Source organism: Calliphora vicina, chromosome 2 (assembly GCF_958450345.1).
Source record: "Calliphora vicina chromosome 2, idCalVici1.1, whole genome shotgun sequence".
Lineage (NCBI taxonomy): Eukaryota > Metazoa > Arthropoda > Insecta > Diptera > Calliphoridae > Calliphora > Calliphora vicina.
In genome coordinates, this window is record NC_088781.1 from 28,866,827 (window position 1) to 28,886,553 (window position 19,727).

The 19,727-nt window shown below is 27.0% G+C and overlaps 1 protein-coding gene across 1 annotated transcript in view; it reads right to left on the bottom strand.

The window, feature by feature from the left end:
* Nucleotides 1–14,986, bottom strand: part of cad (caudal) — a 35,036-nt gene extending 20,050 nt beyond the window's left edge. The window contains exon 1 of the mRNA XM_065501298.1: nucleotides 13,343–14,986. Coding sequence (XP_065357370.1) covers nucleotides 13,343–14,063 — 721 coding nt within the window. The 5' untranslated portion in view covers nucleotides 14,064–14,986. The remainder of the gene's footprint in view (nucleotides 1–13,342) is intronic.
* Nucleotides 14,987–19,727: the final 4,741 nt, after the last annotated feature.

The following is a 19,727-nucleotide window of genomic DNA, read 5'->3' on the forward strand; positions in this document are numbered from 1 at the left end:
CAGTAAAGCCATCATGTTTGTGTTTTAAGTCCAGTTCTACATATTTTGCTTTAATAGAATGAGAGGAACATTTCCGGTTTAACGAAGATATCATTGCTTCTTGAGAGAATATATTTTGCTTTAATAGAATAAAAGGAACATTTCCGGTTTTACAAAGAAACCATTGCTTCTTGAGAGAATATATAATAATATTATTCGAAGCAATATATTTGATCGATTTCACGATAAGTCACATGATCTTGTTGTATCAGTTTCCAAATATTAATCATATCGGACAGACCAACTAAATAACCTTCACTAAATTCTTTCAGTTGCAAAGTATTATTTATTTTGAAAAATAATAAAAGCACGATCTTAAATGCATGTAATATCAGTTCCTAAAGAGCATCAATCATCTCGGACTCAACAACGGAAAAAGCTTTAAGGAATTCGTAGTAGAGCAATGCATGGACTAATTGAAAAAAGCGTTTTTGAAAACTTCTTTACCGATGTTGATATTTCTCAAATATAAGAATTAAATTAATGATCCTGGAAATTTGGGTGTTTAGAACTTATTTTTATTACTTTTGGCTTGTTTTTATTCAATCATAATAATTCAATTCAAAGACTCCAAACTGTAAACATTTGAATATTATTTTAAAATATTATTGAGATATAGAATTTGGGATTTATTATACATCTAGCAAATTAGATTTATTTTAAATATCGGAGTTAGACGGAAATTATTTTTAGAATTTGATTTGGCAATAGATAATTAAACAACTAAAGACGAATCCTGTAGCGGGACAGAAAACTAAATACAGTTTGATATTTCTTTTGCAATATAATCATTGATCTACTATAAATAATTACAAAACTCTAAATTGTCTATGATGCAATTTCCTCATCTATTTTTCAAAGAATTATATGAATATAATTCCTTTTTAATTATACTTAAACTTTGTATGCAAATTCTTCTTTTCAGTTCCATAAATAACACAATTATTTTATATTTATATGGGCCATAAAATATATATAAACAAATGTTAATTTAATAATACTAATTTAATTATATGGTCATAAAATTGTTAATACAATTTTATCCAAAGAAATTATAAAAATTTATTACATTTATATATAGTTTTTGTTTTCTATTTAAAAAAAACTGTATGTTGAGTTCATGTAAGACTTTAATATCCAAACTGATTATTATGAAGCTCTAATATAACGCAAGCAAATGACATATTAAGACATTTCAAAATACAAATGTTGACAAACCAAAAATAATAACACGTAAAACAGCAACAACCAACTAACAAATGTTTTAGTTTTTTTTTTTCAAATTAGGTAGAATTGAGAATTTAAGTGTTCCGTAGTGTTGTCTAGGTTTGAATTGTTTATCTGTTTGTATACACAAAAACCCTACATGTAATCCTTAAGCTAACTTATCAATAGAAACCCTATTAATCCATAGAATGACACAAAAATATTAATAACAATGTTATAAAATAACCCAGCAGTTAAGCAAGTAGTCAATGCAACCCTTATAGACTAGTGTCTGACCACTTGGCTGACTTCAATTTAAATATGTTGGTTCATTTGACACGTTTGTGCTCTTTGTAGTGCAGAGAGAAGTCAAATTGTTACTTTATACATCCCATGTAATCTATCGTGAAGACAATTGTCACTTTAGTGTCTCTAAGTAATCTACAGTGTAGTCACATTAATCGTTTATTTTGTACCGCACTTTATAAAGTAGTTATTTTATCCGCCAGAAGTAATATATTGGAGAATTGCCGGAGGAAGTTTTGTTTACAAGCAATCGGTTATTGAACTTATAGCCTGTAATTGTCAATAAAGTCTGACCACTTGGCTGACTCCAATTTATATATTTTGGGTCATTTAACACGTTTGTGCTCTTTGTAGTGGTTTGGTTACTTTATACATCCCATGTAATTTATCGTGAAAACAACTGTCACTTTAGTGTCTCTAAGTAAACTATAGTGTAGTCACATTAAACATTTAAAAAGTAGTTATTTTACCCACCAGAAATAATCATGTTAAAATAACTATATATGTATGTAGCTGATCAAGTAACCACTAGGTGATTCCAATTAGTTGACTACTTTGGACCAGCTATCAAACAGTCTCATCGTAATCCAATAGGATCAATTGATCCCCAGCTTGGGACATGCAAGCTTTAAAATAACTAGTCACGTAGCTAGTTATGTTCGGGACAAACTCCTAGAACTGCTGGGGAAAAAATAATAATAACATTGTATGTACGAGTGTGTATGGTGTTTGTGAAATTGTTTATTGAGTTGAGTTAATGATTATTTTCTGAAAATTGTTGTTTTCTAAACCAAGTAGATTGAAAGTTATAACGCAACCACCACCACACCACCTCGACCAACATTCGTTTCGTTAGTAATTTTGATAACGATCAGTATTGAACATATGAAATGTGTTTATTCTAATAAATATACAATATTTTGTGTGTTATTATTATTGTATTTGTATTTTAACATTTAAGTGTGAGGCCATTTTTGTTCTAAATATGAATAAATGTTATCATAAAAAATATTATATCTTATATATACAAATAAACAAATATGAATGAATATAGATTTTTTGGGTTTGGGTTTTGTTGAAACCATTAAAAAATCCAGCAATATGGAGTATAAATATTGAGTTAATACAACATACACACACATGTACTTCAGAACCAAAAAACCAAAATGATTTCAATCCAAGGGGTTACATAAATCTATATTTATGTGAGCTGTTGCTGATATGTGGGGGAGAATGAGATAGATGTATATTCAGAGTATAGTATATGGCCTCATATAAATTTTATTTAAATTGACACATTAAATCTGTATGTGTCATTAAAATTGACATGTGGCATTATGGTTATTTTATGCTATACCAAACCATTTTAGAACAAACCTGTCAAAATACAATTTTTGGTATTAATCAGCTTTTTATTAACACTTACGTTTAGAACTTTTTATTTTGAGATTTTTGTTCGATTTTGTGATTATCATAAGGGTATTTTTTTAAGGTTATATTATCAATTGATTGTTATGACAGGAAAAGCTTTTAGAATTTTGTTTTGGTTTTTAATTTTACGAGTATTTAAGAAATATATGAAAATGTTATTAGACATATTTTTGTGGAATCATTACAAAACGTTTAATATTAAAACTTGTTCATGACAGTGTAAATTATGAGAAAAATTAATATTTATTATTTTAACAGGCTATTTTTTTTACAAAAATGTTAAAAATTATGCCAAAACGAATCATCTTATTTTGTCTAACAGCTACAGAGAACCTCAAAAGTGAGTAAACACCTCAAATTTGTTGATTTTTTTAAAATAATGAAAATCCTAAAATCTATCCATAGATTACAATTTAAAAGTTTCGGTTTGTTGGAGATTGGACTAAATAATAGATTCGGTTCTGAAAAAAAAATTATTTAAGTGGGACTACGGACTACAATGATTTTTATGATCTTAATGACTATGACTGCCGACCACTGATTTAAACGATTAAGATATAAACGTAGTGGTAGTTGTACAACAGTTTCTGTTATTGTTTTGATAATCCTTAAAATCAGATATGTAATTGAAATCGATCGGTTTCAAAACGATCGATTTGAAAAAAATGTGATAAATTTCATTCGATTTAGCCAGATGGCAGTAATAATAGCAAACATAGTCTCCTCCTTTCCATTTCCAATCTAGCCCCTTTCCAAAGATAGTAACACAATTAATTCTGATAATCAGATATGTAATGGAAATCGATCGGTTTTAAAACGATCGATTTGAAAAAATGTGTTAAATTTCATATGATTTAATAGGCATTAATTGACTGAGTGTTACTTCTCTTTAAAAAATAAAAACATTTAAACTTTTATCTCACCACAACCTTATTTGTTTTTGAAATCGATTTCCAGCACATACTAGAATTATCTTTCTTAACAATATGATTCTTATTTTCAAGGATTAGTTTCCATAATCTCTAATATAATATTGTGTATTTATCAATAGCGGATTTAAGGCTTAAGCAATATTTATAACAATTTTAATTTCTAATAAATCATTTATCAAACAGTTAACAACATATTACTATATAATCGTGTTTAATCCACAGCTTAACTCTAATAGGAATTGATATTTTTTTCCATTTTAATTTTCAGATTTTTGTGGACACAAAAGAACTACGTCATTTATTCATTTAAACGTACAATTAGCACAAATTTGCCAAAAAAAAAAAAAATTAAGTTTTTAAACAAATTTACTGGAAAATTCTACGTTCCGGTTTATAAACTATAAATATGTCTATATTAATATTTTGGAAATTCCTAATTAGTTCGGAATATTCCTTGTATAACCATTTATGGATATAAAATAATTTAGTTAAGATATCATAAAATTAAAAAATTAAGCACAATTAACACCTTTAAAACGAAGAAGATATTTAAATATACATATATTTTTTTTAAATCTTTTTTTTAGGTAAGCAATGTTATTGGGTCGCCTACTTTTTATTATTTTTTTTGGAGGGGTTTTGGGTTTTCCCCAATGTTGAAAATATACACACAAAGTGACTGATAAAGTACGTCATACACAACTCAATCAAATTAATTTAAAAACAAAATGTTATCAGTTTGGTAGTTTAGGAGTATGGGTGAGCCATTTCCTTTCACCTTTAATTTGATATGAAATGAAAAGAAAACAATTATTGGTATTATAGTCGGTAGGAACGAATCTTGAGAACACTAATTTAAAAAAAATTCATATAGTAAACGGATTTTATGTTGCAAAAAAGTATAATTTGTTTCGAAATTAGTTCCGCATCTCCTAGAGTTCATCAAGTTCGATTTTATACTTTAGACCAGTTACGCCCAGCTCATAGGGCACTGCTACACGTTCAATATATATTGAACGCGATATTTATTGAACGTGTAGCATGCATTATTGATGGATCGCGGTCCAAATCACAGAATAACCTAATTTTGCGTGATTCATTACAATGGATCGCGATCCAAATATCACAATATATATTGAACGTGTAGCAGTGCCCATATGCACAATGTGCGAGCTTTTACAAAAGAGCTTTTGAGCTTTCACACTGACAGGAGTACAACAAGCAATCGGACAACAATGCTTGCTGTTTATTTTGCAAACAAACACCGATCAGTATTAGAGCTTTCAAAGCTGTTTAACACAAACTGAAATATTGATGTATGCGTGCTTGGTCGTAACTGCTTTAGATCAGAGTCAGTCATAAAGGGAAATGAGAAAGTTTTGGTATTAAAATTTGAATGAAAAGTTGTGGGTGTCTATTTTTTCAAAAGCGACGTGAACCTACATTGTTGAAAGCTTTGAAAAGCTTTTGTGGGCGTTCGGGTGGTGTTCGAGTAAGAAGCCGATTAATGCTGTGGTTGGTTCAATAGTGTAACTACACCATTTCCAATTGTATTTCAGAAATTTCTAATTATATTTCAGAAAATTCCAATTGAATTTCAGAAATTTCCAATTATATTTCAGAATTTTCCATTTATATTTCAGAATTTTCCAATTATATTTCAGAAATTTCCATTTATATTTCAGAATTTTCCAATTATATTTCAGAATATTCCAATTATATTTCAGAATTTTCCAATTATATTTCAGAAATTTCCATTTATATTTCAGAAATTTCTAATTGTATTTCAGAAATTTCCAATTGTATTTCAGAACTTTCCAATTGTATTTCAGAAATTTCCATTTGTATTTCAGAATTTTTAATTTATACTTAAAAAGTTTCTAATTGTATTTCAGAATTTTCCAATTGTATTTCAGAAATTTCTATTTGTATTTCAGAAATTTTCTTTTGTATTGCTATTAGAATTTTCTGAAATACAAATGGAAATTTCTGAAATACAATTGGAAAATTCTGAAATACAATTAGAAACTTTTTAAGTATAAATTAAAAATTCTGAAATACAAATGGAAATTTCTGAAATACAATTGGAAAATTCTGAAATACAATTGGAAATTTCTGAAATACAATTAGAAATTTCTGAAATATAAATGGAAATTTCTGAAATATAATTGGAAAATTCTGAAATATAAATGGAAAATTCTGAAATATAATTGGAAATTTCTGAAATATAATTGGAAAATTCTGAAATATAAATGGAAAATTCTGAAATATAATTGGAAATTTCTGAACTTCAATTGGAATTTTCTGAAATATAATTAGAAATTTCTGAAATACAATTAGAAATTTCTGAAATACAATTGGAAATGGTGTAGTACAAAGAAAATAAGTTGTATCTACCGAAGAGGAGTTATAAATAACCAATAGTATTTTATTAAAATTCGGTTTGGTTGCAAACTTCTTACTAAACTTCTTACTAACTTTCCCTTCTATAGAGTATTTCAAATAAATAAAGAAAAACAAATGTTTGAAAATAATAAAAACAAAATATTTTAATACTTTTAAACTTAAATGTCAATCAATTTGAAAATAGAGTATTAAATAAAAAAAATCACTCTAAAAATTAAAAAGAAGGTGAGATAAACGTGACACTAAAAGTACACAATATCCTGTATGAAAAGCACGTTTAGTTTAAATTTGAAAATAATAAAAATAAACAAAAAAAATATTTCATGTTATAAACATTATTTCAGTTACTTTTTGTAGCAAGTATTGTATTTAAAATAAAATTTATGATTTCTATTTATGATACGATTTAAATTTTAAGCGTTAATATAAACGTCATTGGAAAACAAATCATAATAATAATTGTTTAATAATACAATAAAGTAGCAATAATTATAAAAAATAATAATAATATTTATATCATAATTTTCAAATTTAATGAGTTCATTCATTCATAATTTAAGTACTCAGTTCAGGGCGTACGAAGCAGATTTTTATAGTTTTATACCCATTCATGTATAAAGAATTATTATTATTATCCTATAAATATTAATACTTAATTGTGATTTGTATTGCAGTGAGGTTTATTGAATGTTTGAGAAAATAAATTTTATTTTTTAGTTGGCGTTTTTCTATTATATTTCCCACATTTGTTATAATTGTGCGAGCAAGTGAGATCTAGCCTCATAAAATATTTTAAATTAACGCCTTTTTTATATGTAGTATCTTTTGCAAATAGAAAAGTGTTATTAGGTTTTGTTTGGCATTTAACTGTAACCTTTAACAATGTTTTTTTTATAATTAACAAATAATAAATATTATTAAATAATTAACCCATAACCGTAGAACAACAAGAGCAAGTTTCATATATATTGTAATTTACTTTAAATCTTTCTAAGAAGACAATTTTCGATAAGCTACATAAATTGTTTATATTGTCGAGATACAGGCCACAAAAGTATCTACATATTTGTATGCTTTTTATTTTACACCTTTATTTTCATTTTCAGTCATAAATTATCTATCTTATATGGTTTATTTATTTATTTACTCTTTTGCTTTGAGTTCAGGCATTGCGTTCCCATTGTGTATTTAAAGATAAACAGAAATTGTAATAATATGAATGATTTAAATGGAGTATCTATTTAATTGAACTATGTGAATCTTTGTATTTATAATTGCTTTATATTAAATATCATATAAATTCTTCCCTATTCATATTTGGTGAAATTGTCAATCATTTTTATGTTTATAACCATAAAAAGTCTTTTGAAGTTTATGAGAAATAAACGGCACGTTTTCACTATCGTAATTATATTGATTTCAAAGTCGATAAAGTTTGAATGAATATTTAAAGAAAACTGTAGTTTAATTAGAGTTTATGATTTCTTATCTTATTACTTTCATTCAGTGTTTGAAAAATTATTATTATTTTTTTAATAAAAGTGACAAATTTTTTATATAAATTTAATTTGTTATCTACCACAGAAATTTTACTATTTGTATTAAAAAAAATAATTGAATATATTGAAAGCCTTTACTTAACACACTTTTAAATGTTCTAATACAAAATATAGTCTTATAATCATATAAAATCTGAAAGCATTAAACTGCTTATATCTTCTAAACCAAAATACATTTTTATACGCAGATTAAATTAAAACTTAAATGATGGTACAATCCTAGTTTAATACTTCCGCAAATTTATTTACACAGAGAAAACAAATTCGTGATAGCAACCAAATTTGCTGACAATCGAATGATTCGATTGAACACATAGAATTTTTCGGTTCTATCAACAGAAAGTCAGTTGAAAAAAAAGAATTTCGGTTGAAATTACCAGACTTTAATTACCCTTTCCAAAATTATGTAGCCACAATTGTAAAATTCGATCACTAAGGTAGAAACATTCGATTGGCAACAAAATTCTGTGCTATCACGAATCTGTTTTCTCAGTGTATATTATGTTTAAAAGGACTTGAATTACAACCTTTACACGGTTTGCAGGTTTAAACAAGCAGATACCAAAAATAAGGGGACCACTTATTTTCAGAAGGATATTAGCTATAATTTAAAATTAATTTTGAATCAAAAAGCACTGAGAGAAATCTTTGTGATAAATTTCTTAATAATTCGTTGAGGATTTTATTTAAAATCCAAAATTTAAAATTAAAATCTGTTCCATTTTACATTAAGAAATTATCTCTACATAGAGAGCATTTGACATGAATGTTTTCCAGAATCAAGAGATTAGATCATAACAAAAACCCAAGGGATCTAACTCCTATGTTGATTGGCGGTTTCTATTGAATCATAAAACTCATCTAAATCTCAAAGAAAGAATTCGGAAATTTAGAAGTTCCACATATAATGGTGGCTATTTCTTAAATCCACATTTAAAATATGGTCCGTTTGCGAACTGATGATATAATGAAGGAAAGTAAGTCCAAAAAGAAGAATTTTTTTAAATACTCATTTTGAATTATAAGCAAATCTACACAGAAAAAACTATTTCTTAAACCGTTTCAATTCAAATATTTGTCACATATTGAACTGGTTTCAATTATTTCATAATTAAATCAAGTTTTCATTTACTCAAAAACAAAATTTCTTGATATTTTCTATTGAATTTTAAGTTTTGAATTTGATTATTTTGACAATTGAATATACAATTATCGTTATTGGTTGAATTTCAAATACAAAAATTATTGAATAGATAATTTTCGTAATTGAACACATTTTTGTTATTTTTTGTGTTTCAATTACGAAAATTATCTATTCAATAATTTTTGTATTTGAAATTCAATAGAAAATATCAAGAAATTTTGTTTTTGAGCAAATGAATACTTGATTTAATTATGAAATAATTGAAACCAGTTCAATATGGGATAAATGTTTGAATTGAAATATAATTTTTTCTGTGTAGGTTAAAAACTTTTATTTAAATAGAACAACTCTTTGAACAATAATTTAAAAATTCCAATATTAAAAAGTATTCTCAAGTTTTTAGCACTCTAGGAAGAAGGAAACTGAAACCAAACTAGTTTGTGACTGGCTAACTCTTTATATGAAATGGACTTGTTAGCTTAAACTGGCGTTGGGAAGACTCTGTCGCAAGACTAAACCAAACGGATTTGAATTTGTTCTGTTTTCGATATTATAATACTGGTAAACTGATAATATAACGAAATGTGTTTCGCAAACATTGATAAATTATTAAGTTTTTGCCACAATTAGACAAGAGATATGTAACATTATTACAAGTCACGGGACTTGTGCTATCAAAATATTTATTACTAATATTCTGCCGCTGAATTTTTTAATTTGAATTTCTATTACACCCAGAGAAAAAACAACTGAAAATCAATAAAAATCATATTGAATCAATAAGACATTAACGAAAGTCTAGTAATGTTGAAATTTTTTATTTCAATATGGAAAAATATTAATTTAAAGTAGAAAATTATTGATTTATCGAATTTCAACATAATTTTTCTATTGAAATCTATTATAATTAACATTATTGAATTAATATGACGCATTCTTATTTTTAAGTTGCAGTTTTTCCCTCAGTGTACGATTATAAAAGACCTGAATTTTGTACCAGATGTACCTATGGTACTCTCTATATTTCAAAAAGTACCTTTTCTATTTCATCATTTACAAAATTTGTTTTCGCTCATTTAGAACCACCATATTTGCACAACAACAACAATAGCAACATCTAATCGACTTTAAACAGGGCCATAAACGGATCTTATCACCTTAAACACTTGTTCAATGGAAAACTTAAAATTAAAAATGTTTTATCAGGATTTATAAAAGTGCAAATAATTGTTTGTTTTTCTACACATTACTTTTTTTCGACACAAGAGTGTCAAATACGAATTTTTATGGTCTATAATAATTTAACATTTTTGTTTTGTTTTAAATAATAATATGTACGATTATTAAATATGTATTAATAACTATAATTGACGAAAAGATTTCATTATAATTATTTCGCCTCCAAAAACTTAAAAAAAAAATGGGGAATAAAATGTCGCTATTCCAATTTTATTGGAAGTCATATATGAAAATTTGTTTTTTTTATGGCTTTAATAAACATCCACTCGACTACAAAAGACGAAATGTTGTATTCCTAACGTCTTTGTGTAGAGATAACAGCAATTGGAGCGATATTAGTGTTTTAAATGTTGCAAGATATCAATTTGATTGTGGTAGTTGTTGTTGCTGTTGCTGTTAATATTTGTCAAAAGTGTCAACCTTTATTTTAGTACATACTGATATTATTTTGTTATTAATCTAATCGCAAAAATAAAGAAAATAATGTTTTATGACCGCGCCTATTTAATGGTCAGATATGAACTAAATAAACATTTGAATGGATATAGTTACATGTTCTCTTTATACACAGAGAGTAAGACGGGTATATGTCTGCATATGAAAGATAGACAAATATTTTTAATGACATTTCAAAGTGCATTCCAAGCGATTATCAATTTTATAATAAAATAAAATTTGATTCAACTCTAATGAAATTTTATATTAGAAAATGTATTTTAAGAACTTCTAAAGAACCAAAATAGAAGTAGAATCTACTAAATAGAAGTGGTAAAGAGATCATCAGAAGCATTGGAGAGTAATATTGAATCTAAAATTTAACTATCGCAGTTTGGAATCCCTGGAAAAAAAGAACTTCCAAAAAAGCCAAAAATTATTACAATCTACTACTTAGAAGTGCTGAAAGAGAGCATCAGAAGTAATGAATTTAACACTGGCATGTTATTTTTTTATAATCCCTATTCATTTCTTTTGAATCCGTACTGTTGTTACATTGATTCTTTCACAATTTGTTGCTGTATCCATAATCGCTAACTGTTAACTTCATTGCTACATAAATTATTGAAATTTTTTTAATGATATTTTTTTATTTTTAACATTAGTCAACATCAAAATCCATAGAAATAGCTATAAATCACAAATCAATTAAAACCAATATCATAAATGTCAAAGTCTAACACTCAAGCTGTTAATGCAAAACAAACCCCCTTTTTTATATCACTACTACCAATACTTTTGTTTTAAATTTAGTTTACAATCAAAATCATAACAAAAACAAAACGATATTCAAATAATAAATTAATTTTCATGTTGGATTAAACATAAAAAAGCAGTCATAAACTTTAATTGCAATACATTTGATTTTATGGACATAAGAAGAACAACAAACCACAAATTTAAAATCTAAAGATATCAATTTAAAGATAAATAAATAAACAAACAAAAATAAATTTTAAAAAAGAAAATTAAATAAAAAAAAGTAAAGTTATAAATGTCTTAAACAAATCAAATACATAAGTTTTTTTCTGTTAATGATTTAAAAACTCAACAATACTAAAGAATTTTTGAGGTTTCAGTGAAAACGACAAATTTGAAATAAACATTTTGTTGGTTTTATTTTAACGATTTGTTGTGGTTGTTGCTTTAAATGATTTATTATGGTAAATTAGTCAATTTTATAGATTATGTTTTAGAAGTTAGTAAAAAAGAAGGTCATAGATAGAATTCCTTTAAAACTATAAATCAAATTCAAAATCTTTGTGGTATTATGTCCCTTTAGCACGAGTAACTTTAAAGTCAAACATTCTTAAAATGTTTCTTCTTAATTTAGAAAATTTTTTGGTATTCTTTTATTTGTTTTGGCTTAAGATAAATATAAAATAGTATATTGTTTTTTATTAGATCTTAAAGAGTAATCTCTTTAAGATTATAAATTTTTTGCAATGCTACAGATAAAACATATTTATATTACTCATATAAATGTGAAAATTTTCCATTTGTTCCATTTGTGTGCACCAGTAATGAAAAAAATAGAGAATTTCAACGTTTTTCATTTGCGACCCCATAAATTATATATATTTTGGATTGTTATAGATAGCAGAATCAATATAGCCATGAACGTCTGTCTGTATGTTGAAATCAACTTTCCGAAAACCCCAAATAACTTACATACATGATTTATACATCAATATATCGTTTATAGTCCCGCTTAGGTTGCTATTTAAATATGATGAAATCGGCCCTCGATTTCTTACCTATTTTTTATCTGTATCTGGATTATTAAGTCACAATATGGATATCTAATGATAGACATTTCAAGACCTTTCCAACAACGTATTAAACGCCATAGAAATTCGGACCAACAATGGGTCAAAATCGGGAAACATATTTTTTAACCCGAATTTTTTTTCAGCATTAAATTAAAAAAAGTAAAATTCATCAAAACTTTTTTTATCAAATTTTTTGTCACGATAAACATTTTTTCCCTAAAAAATTTTTGGTCTACAAAAAAATTATTTTTACCAAAAAAACGTTCGATCTTTGTCTTAAAGAATTCGCCACAGCCGAATATAGATCCGAATATAGACCTAAAAATACTTTTTAAATTTATTGTGAAATTGAAAAGAAATTGTGATTTATTCCAACCTTCCGTTTTATCCGTCGGAGTTCTTAATCTAAAAATGTTATAATATGGGTCAATCATTGCTACCCATTTAACAAAAAAGTTGAGATATTATAATCTGCACAATTGCCGGGAATAGAAAAAGAATTTGGTAAAGAGAAATTTGAAATTTCAATTTCTATAACTGAATTTATCACTTGAATTAATAAAAAGTTTCAGTCAAAAGTATGGGGGAAATCCATGACATACCAATCCTAACCAATTTGTATGAAGAATACAGGAAAAAAGATTTGAAATTTGAAAATTTTCCATAGACATTTTTTATATTTGTAAAATGAGGCGCTAACTATTCATAATTAATAAAAAAAAACTTTATCACTTTAAATTTCAAATAAATATTAATTACCTATATCATTAAACAAATAACTAAACTGAAAACTATATAAAAAAGAAGACTTACCAGGTGCTGGTTGGGCCGGATACGATGGCTTTTTCATCCACTCATAGTACTGATGCGATTTAATCGGCGACGAACGATGATTGTTGTTAATTGTGGTATTGTTATTGTTGTTATTATTATTAGCAGAAGGGCTAGTGTTGTTGTTACTCAAATGATGAGCAATATGATGTGGCGATGACGCTGATGTAGGAGCACCAGGACTCGATATCTCACTGCCACTAACGGTTATGGGAGGCGAGGGTAAACCTTCGGTAATATGGGGTGGTTGTTGTGACTGCGGATGTGGTTGCTGATCTCCAATACTGCTAACTGTTTCATTTAGTTGTGTGCTGCCCGAAGCAGGTCCAGCCGATGTGGTTGAGGTGGAACTGCCCGATGACGAGGAAGGTGTTGAACCATTAGCACCGTTAGCCACGGCTGAACCATTAATCAATTGATGTTGATGTTGCAGCATCTGAGCATTCTGGGCGAAATTCTCGGCCGATGAGGGCGAATGCCATTCGGAGGCGGCCGCAGCATTGGTGGCTGAGTGGAACATGGCATGCGGATTGTAATACATTTGATGATGGGCGGCATGAGGAGAATCCATATCGCCTAGATATTGATGATTTGGCGGTGTATGATAGTTGGCGGTCCATTGCCAAGGCTGGCCGGCTGAATAGGCCAAATTAGCAGCACTGTGTTTTTGGGGATAGGACAGGGTATTGTAATATGATACCATTTTGCTAGATTTGGTATTTTAAGACGAACTTCACAAAATTCAATTTTTTTTATAATTTGAGGTTAGATACGATTTTTATAAAATCGTTCGTTTTTTTCTGTATATTATTTAAAATAACACTGGTTTAAATTTTATATGATATTTTAAATTATTTTGCAATAATTTTCTTTAATTATTTTGTATAGTTTATGTTGAACATTTTCTTGTTTATTTAATTATTAAAAAAAAAGAATCTTGCGTATATTTTTGTTTTTGCAAGCGTGTTTGTCTTATTTTTATTCTACTTTTATGTTTCTTTTATTACTGCCGTTATATTGTTGACAATTACTTAATGACAGATCAATATTGTTGATTGATGATTGTTGATTATTGCACTCACACTTTAGTTAATGTACTCACTTACTCTCTTAAAAAAATTTAAATTATGTTAATCCACTTTGTTGTTGTTTTTGCTTAATCCCATTTAGTTTTGCTCTTAGTAAGAGTTTTTTTAATTTGAATTATATTTCAATTGAGTTAGTTTTACAAGGGTTTTAAATATTAGCTGTAATATGTTTATAATGATTGCGACAATTCGATTGTTAGGCCTCAAGTGATTTTTGTTTTATATTTTGTTGAGGGCAATAATTTGCTTAATTATGCTTTATTTTATATGTGGAATATATTTCTTTATAACATCAAGCGTTAGAGTTTTAGTATACCGTCGTAATTAAATAAATTGTATGAAATAAAAGCGTTAAAAATGACGACTACGACGACGACGTTAGCGGCCTCACTTGTTTGCGTATCATAAAATACTGAACTGAAGAAATTGTTTACAAAATGTTGCTGTCTGTTGTGACGACGATGAAGTTTATTTGTGTGTACTAAACCGATAGCCGTCTACCGTTGTTAACTTTAGCGTTCTGACTGAAAATGTTGTGCTGATAAAAACTCGTAAACTGATATTAAACAAAACGAATACAAAAAAAGCAATACTTAGGTAGTCAGTCGTCGTATAGTTACAAAAAACACCCACTTATCTTTTTTTGCTGTCATAAGATAAAAAGAAACAGGTAACAAGAAAATTTCAGAAGGCCTTCTCTTTTCCTCTTAACTATGTTTAAAAAATGTGTGTTTATCTGCTTAAATTTAACCCTCTAGCTTAAAACCCCGCCTTTTTTAGTTGAGTGTTTTAAATTCAAGATGGCCTTTGTTGTATGTGCTCTCTCTTTTCCTCTTCCTTTTGAAAACGGAAACTCTTTATCTTACCCATACTATCATGGTGTATAACATACATTCGTGCTGTCAACTCCTCCCCTTATTTAGTTTTTTTTCTTTTCTAATGGGGGTTTTCGTAAAGTCCCAAATGGGCATTAAATGGTTGATTTTGTTAATACACCTTAGTATTTAGGTAATTTTTATTTACAATTAGTTTAATAACAGGTAGAAAAGAAAATACAACTCAAAACCTAAAGTAGGCGTGCCGTGCCTGGCATGTTTTAGTCAAACATTTTAAATTAGAGTGTAGTTTTTAGTTTATATCATTGTTTTCATTTATTGTATAGAGTTTTTTCTTGTGTTTTTGTTGGTACTTGGTAATTATTTACTAGGACATTATGTAATTAAAGGTCATAAAAGTGTGCATGCGCGCGCGTTATTTTCTACACGCTATTTACATATTTTACTTATAAATACATACATATTCATATGTACATGCATACAGTGTCGTTTAAAACATTTTATGCAACAAAAGTTTTAAAAAATAGAAATAAAACTATTTTAACAGACTTTAAGTTTCAAATAAGTAAATTGAAAAAGTCGCCAAAATATCACTTGCCTTGTTTAAAAGTTACATGAAATTTAATACAAATTTTAGAAATTCTCTTGCTATATAATTTTACTTCATTAAAACACTTTCAAACGCACAGCAACAAATATTTTTTAAACAGTTCTCAATAAGCACCAAAGCCCCAACAATTCAAGCACTTAAACATTTTGTTGGAATTAGATTTGAATACAAATGTAATTATGATTTAAACATGAAAAATATTTGAAGAAATAAAATATTTTTCAAACAAAAAAAATATGGCTTAAATTGATGTTTCCTTTTTACTCGATAATGCTATTGAAATAAAGTGTAATACAACTGTAATTCAAGGCTTGAACTACACTGCTTTTAAATGAATTCCAGTAAAAAGTGCTTATTGGAATTTAATTCAACTATTTATCAAGTATACTATTACATATTTCGTAATCGAATCAAATATTAAAAATTCATGCATTTAAATTTTTTTTGGAATTTGATTTGAATGCTAATATTATTATGTTTTAAACATGAAAAAATTAATATTATTCAAACATAAAACATGTGGCTTGAATTTATGTTTCCTTTTTACTTGAGAATACTATTGATATAAAGTGTAATACAACTTTAATTCAATTGCTTGACATTGGGTTTTAGGCTTGAATTACACTTGTTTTCAATGAATGACAAATGAATTTTGTTCATAATTTTCTAATAATTTCTACCAAATTTTTAGTATTTAATTACGCAGCCAGTTGAATATTTGAAAAAATATTTGTATTGAAAATGTTTTTTTTTTTTTAAATATTTCCTATACACAGAAATAATTCCCAAATAGTTTCAATTCAAACCAATAGCATTTGTAAACAAATTTCTTAAACAAATAGTATATTTTTCGAAAGTAATTGAAAGAAAAAATATATTCTTTGATATAAAATGAAATTAAAATCATTACAAATTTTAAAGTAAAAGTTTTTGTATTTGTAATATACACAGAAAAAAATTCTTAAATATAATGAATTTTGTAATAAATAGTATTAATCGAACTTGAGTTTTTCCCAAAACGTTTTCATTGAGGTTATGAATTTAGTAGTAACTGAACATAATTAAAATTTTTTAAATTTTTTTCATAAAATAAATTAACTTTGTTCTTCCATTCAATGAACACAAATAAAGAATTTTTTTTTATAAATTATATGAATTTTTTCATAAAATGGCGGAATTACACTGTCCAACAAATTGAGACTTTTTGATTGGAACAGAATAGCGACCCTATAATTCTGAAAGGGCATGTTGAGTAGATCATTTTTGTAGAATAAACTTATAGTCCACCTGGTCGGAATTTTTTTTTACAGTGGGTCAAAGTTTTCATTTTTTGATCGAAGGGAGCAGTATACTAACTGAAAAAAATGTTGTAAGTTAATGTCTAAGAGAATTCTTATTGTCAGAGTTATATTGTGGAATTTTATGGGGATCATTTTTGTGGAAGACCTTAACCCTCTAGCTCCCCTCCTAAGGGGTCAATATGACCCTTTTTTCGAGAAAATGAAAAAAAGTCCTTTCAAAAGGGACATTTAAGGATTAAAATATTCGACGAAAATTTTTGCCAGAAAATTTCAGTGGGGGTCACCAAAGATACCAAAGATGTAGATAAAGCACTTTACGCTTAATTAGCAAAATTGTACGCCACCTTGGGTCTCACATTTTTTAAAAAAATCGCCAAAAATCTATTTATAAAATATAAATAGTCTAGGGATCTACAAAAATATATATACATACATATGTAAATTATCACTTTTAGGTCAAGAGTTATTTATGTTTATTTATTTATTTATTTTTTTTAATTTGTTCTTTTTTCTAGTTCTTTTCTTTAGTTTTTTAGATATGTCGGGCCTACGGTGGTTCGTAATTGTTTTTTTAAATATCACCTATATTTGCGATAAAATTTCGAATACTATAAAAATATTTTGCTAACAGTTATGTCGTCCCTATAAAAAGTTACACGCATCCAAAGTTGATACATGTAAAAATGGCCGTATTTTTTACGTTTTTTCAAATGATCCCCATAAAATTACATAATATAAATCTAACCATAAGAATTCTCTCATATATTAACTTACAACATTTTTTTCAGTTATTATACTGCTCCCTTCGATCAAAAAATGAAAACTTTGACCCACTGTAAAAAAATTCAGACCAGCTGGACTATAAGTTTATTCTACAGAAATGCTCTACTCAACATGCCCTTTTAGAATTATAGGGTCGCTATTCTGTTCCAAAAATGCTGTTGGACAGTGTTATTATTAATTATTTTTTTTTTTAATTTTTAAGTATATGAATGAAAAATGATTTGTTTTACAATAATGCGTTTTTATATATTGTAATAAGTAAACAAATTTTAAAATTAAAATCTATAGTATGTTGCAAAATAAAATATTAATATTAAGAACATTTAAAAATAAACAATAATTAACATTTAAAACAATATATTTTACATATTATCTATCTCATTAGAAATAATGGCTATTTTAGCATAGATCTTTAAAAACACAGAAAGGCTATTTTGTAAACAGTTTTAATTTACATATTTATCAATTATTGAACTGACAACACACGGTTGTCAGATTGTCAGGAACATGCTCAGAAAATGGTTAACACAGCCGTGAGAACTTATGTTGAAACATATGGGTGTTAACCATTTATTGAACATTTTCTGATACGCAGCTTAAGCAACCAGTGAAATTCGCATAGGAAATAGCTTATCCCCCAAAAATAAATTTCAATGAATTATCAATACTTATTAAATGGGGAAGTTAGCACATACATACATATAAACTAAATCTTACTAAAAAAATTATTTTGTATTCCCACAAATAATTTTTTGTGTAAAAATGTCTAATATTTTCTACTAAATTTTGAGTGAGTGTAAATCAAATTGAAAATACATTTTTCCTAATGGACAACAAAAATCTGATTTCAATTACGAAAACTGCATTTTCAATAACTTTTTTTATTAAAGTTCAACCAACAACGAAAATTGTATATTCAATTATCAAAATTATCAAACTCAATACCCTAAATTTAGCAGAAAATTTGGATTTTACGCACATGAATACTGTATTCAATTATTAAATAAACTAGTGTTGTAAAAAGTCGATACTTTGCAATACTCCATACAACTCAATACTTTTCAAGTATTGACTCAATACTACTCACTACTTTAACGTTTTTTTTCTTATTAAAAAAATAAACAACATAATATTTAAGGCAACAATCCCCCCGAATACGAGCAACGAATTCACCTTTTTGATGTTCTGTAAATCGAATCGTTTTACTATAGAGTAAACAAACCTGTTTTAAAATCGTGCGAAAATCGCACGTTTTTGAAATCTCTCGATTTATTGAACAGGTGGGGGAAACAATTATTGGTCTGTAAATCGATTTCGAGTAACGATTTTGTTTTTAAACGAATTCACATATTTTGGTGTTCAGTAAATCGAATCCACATGATTTACTCGTTTTACTTTCGAGTAAACAAACCTGTTTCAATGTACGAAATCGTGCGATTTGCAGAATATTAATTATTCGACTATTCGTTTTTGAATTCACTCGATTTGCATAACAAGGGGAATATTGACATTTTTAATATTATTCGAGAAAACGTGCATCGTGTTTGCGAATCCTTAAATATCTTAATGTATATTAAATAATGTTTCTAAAATTATATAATTAAGGTTAAAAAATCGCGTGTAATTGTAATAATATTGTTATAATTATGCTTCTAAAAATACGGTGAATGGTGTGAACAGGAATAGCGTTGAATATATTTTATAAATTTTTGTACTAAGTAATTCAACTACACAGAAAAAAGAAATTCA